This window comes from Charadrius vociferus, unplaced genomic scaffold (assembly GCF_000708025.1).
Source record: "Charadrius vociferus isolate BGI_N301 unplaced genomic scaffold, ASM70802v2 scaffold894, whole genome shotgun sequence".
NCBI classification, from domain to species: domain Eukaryota; kingdom Metazoa; phylum Chordata; class Aves; order Charadriiformes; family Charadriidae; genus Charadrius; species Charadrius vociferus.
In genome coordinates this window covers 9,402-12,541 of record NW_009647843.1, presented here as the reverse complement: position 1 = coordinate 12,541, position 3,140 = coordinate 9,402, and the positions used below count along the sequence as shown (strand labels likewise).

At 57.5% G+C, this 3,140-nt stretch overlaps 1 gene segment (V, D, J or C); it reads left to right on the top strand.

The window, feature by feature from the left end:
• LOC104284508 overlaps nucleotides 1–2,725 on the top strand; it is a 14,162-nt gene extending 11,437 nt beyond the window's left edge. The window contains 2 exon segments of the C gene segment in view: nucleotides 1,456–1,785; nucleotides 2,388–2,725. Of these exon segments, the coding sequence occupies nucleotides 1,456–1,785; nucleotides 2,388–2,725 (668 nt within the window).
• Nucleotides 2,726–3,140: the final 415 nt, after the last annotated feature.

The window sequence follows — 3,140 nt, the reverse complement described above, 5'->3', positions numbered from 1 at the left end:
CCAAAACCCACCAAAAAACCTCCAAAAAACCACCAAAAAACCCCCAAAACCCACCAAAAAACCTCCAAAAAACACCAAAAAAACCCCCAAAAACCTCTAAAAAACCAAAAAAAAAAACCCCAAAACCACCAAAAAAGCCCAAAAAAAGCCAAAAAGGGGGAACGGCGGGAAGGTTTTTTGGAAGACGACGGCCACGTCCCGGAGGTCAAGGGGAAGGAGAAGACCACCGCGTTGACGCTGAAGCCACCGCTGGTCCCCGAGCGACGGGGCGGAAAGCGCCGACTCGGCAGAAATAGGGCTAAAGAGTAGATAATAAATTCCAGCTGCCTTCAACCAATGAGAGTGGGCGTGCGTAAGCGCGGCGACCAATGAGGGGGGAGAGGGGAGATTTGGTGGTTACGGCGGGTCCCGTCCCACTCCGACGGAGGAGGTCACGTGGTCATGGTGGTGGAACCCGGGAGAAGGTCTCATGGTCACGGTGGTGCCACTGGAGAAGGTCATATTATCGTGGCGGTGGCACCAGTGGAGATGGTGGGAGGACCACGATGGGTCCCACCATGGGAGAAGGTCTCATGGTGATGGTGGTGGCACTGGAGAAGGTCACGTGGTCATGGTGGTGGAACCCGGGGGAGAAGGTCTGACGGGTCGTGGTGGAGCCACTGGAGGAGGTCTCATGACCGCGATGGGTTCCACCAGGGGAGAAGGTCTCATGGTGATGGTGGTGGCACTGGAGAAGGTCACGTGGTCATGGTGGTGGCACTGGAGAAGGTCATATTGTCATGGTGGTGGCACCAGGGGAGATGGTGGGAGGACCACGATGGGTCCCACCATGGGAGAAAGTCTCATGGTGATGGTGGTGGCACTGGAGAAGGTCATGAAATCAGGGTGGTGGCACCAGGGGAGAAGGTCAGAGGACCATGGTGGTGTCACCTGGGGAGAAGGTCTCATGGTCATGGTGGTGGCACTGGAGAAGGTCATATTGTCATGGTGGTGGCACCAGGGGAGATGGTGGGACGACCACGATGGGTCCCACCATGGGAGAAGGTCTCACGGTCACGGTGGTGGCACTGGAGAAGGTCATGCGGTCATGGTGGTGGCACCACTGGAGAAGGTCTCATGACCATGAAGGGTCCCACCATGGGAGAAGGTCTCATGGTGATGGTGGTGGCACTGGAGAAGGTCACGTGGTCATGGTGGTGGCACTGGAGAAGGTCGTGCGGTCATGGTGGTGGTACCACTGGAGAAGGTCTCATGACCACGATGGGTCCCACCATGGGAGAAGGTCTCATGGTCACAGTGGTGGCACTGGAGAAGGTCATGTGGTCATGGTGGTGGCACTGGAGAAGATCCCAGCACCGTGGTGGCGGCACCAGTGGGAGAAGGTAGTAGAACCATCTGCTGCTGGTTCTGGAGAAGGTCCCTTGGCCACCACCCCCGTGACCTTCTCCCCCTCAGGTCTGGAGAACCTCAACGTCAACAACATCCGTCTCTACGTCCTCCCGCCGGCGGTGGCCGACCTCTACATCACCCGTCACCCCAAGGTCCGTTGTTTGGCCACCAACCTCCCCAGCGACTCGGGCTTCCAACTCTCGTGGGTCAAGGAGAAACCGGGGGTCCTCCACCCGGACCTCTTGGACCTCCGGGAGCAGTTCAACGGGACCTTCACGGCCACCAGTACCTTGAGCATCTCCACCCAAGACTGGGAAAATGGAGAACGTTTCACCTGTACGGTCAAACACTCCGACCTCCAGGTGCCCCTCAACAAGAGCATCTCCAGACGTACCGGTGAGTTGTCTTCTCCTCCAAACCCACCTCCGGGAAGGTCCACCGTCCCCGTTTAGGGTCCTCTCTTCCCATTGATGGTCCACCGTCACCATTGATGGTCCACCATCACCATTTAGGGTCCTCTCTGCCCATTGATGGTCCACCATCACCATTTATGGTCCTCTCTCCCCATTGATGGTCCACCATCCCCATTTATGGTCCACCATCACCATTGATGGTCCTCTGTCCCCATTGATGGTCCTCTGTCCCCATTGATGGTCCACCATCACCGTTGATGGTCCACCATCACCATTTAGGGTCCACCATCCCCTTTTAGGGTCCTCTCTCCCCATTGATGGTCCACCATCCCCATTTATGGTCCACCATCACCATTGATGGTCCACCATCCCCACTGATGGTCCACCGTCCCCTTTTAGGGTCCTCTGTCCCCATTGATGGTCCACCATCACCATTGATGGTCCTCTCTCCCCATTGATGGTCCACCATCACCATTTATGGACCATCGTCCCCATTGATGGTCCTCCGTCCCCATTGATGGTCCTCTGTCCCCACTGATGGTCCACCACCACCATTTACGGTCCAACCTCTTGGCTTTCTTCTAGGCAAGGTCACCCCACCCCTCATCTTCCTCTTCCCCCCCCACCCCGAGGAGATGTCCCACTCGGAGGTGACCCTCACCTGTTTGGTTCGGGCTTTCCAACCGGAGAACGTGGAGGTCCAATGGTTGAAGAACCACCAGAACGTCCCGACGGAGGACTACGTCACCACTCCGCCCCTCAGAGAAGGTCCCACCGCCACCTCCACCTTCTTCATCTACAGCAAGATGACGGTCCTCAAGGCCAACTGGTTGCGAGGAGACATCTACACCTGCATGGTGGTCCACGAAGGGTTGCCCATGAAGTTCACCCAACGTCAAATCCAGAAGAACCCCGGTAAATAAAAGGGGAGGAGGACACATCTCCAACCCCCCACCCCCCAATCCCACCGCTTTGGAGAAGACCTCTGTGGCCGCCCCCGAGATCTTTTTTTTGAGCTTCAATAAAGGCCGAGCGGGTGCAGCTCCGGGTCTCCACCGCGTGGTGTCTCGGGACAAGGAAGGGGTGGGAGGGGACACCACCAGGAGCTGGGGGAGAAGGTGGAGGGTGGGGCCACCAAGGAGGAAGGTCGGAGGTGGAACACCTCGCCCAAAAGTCCAACGCAAGCTCAGGGCAAGAGAAACCCCACCGGGGTCTTCTCCATCCATCCTTCCATCCATCCTTCCATCCATCCATCCGGCCATGGGTCCACCTCGAGGAGCATCTCCTCAGGGTTTGAGGGACATCTCCTCAGGGTTTGAGGACCATCTCCTCAGGGTT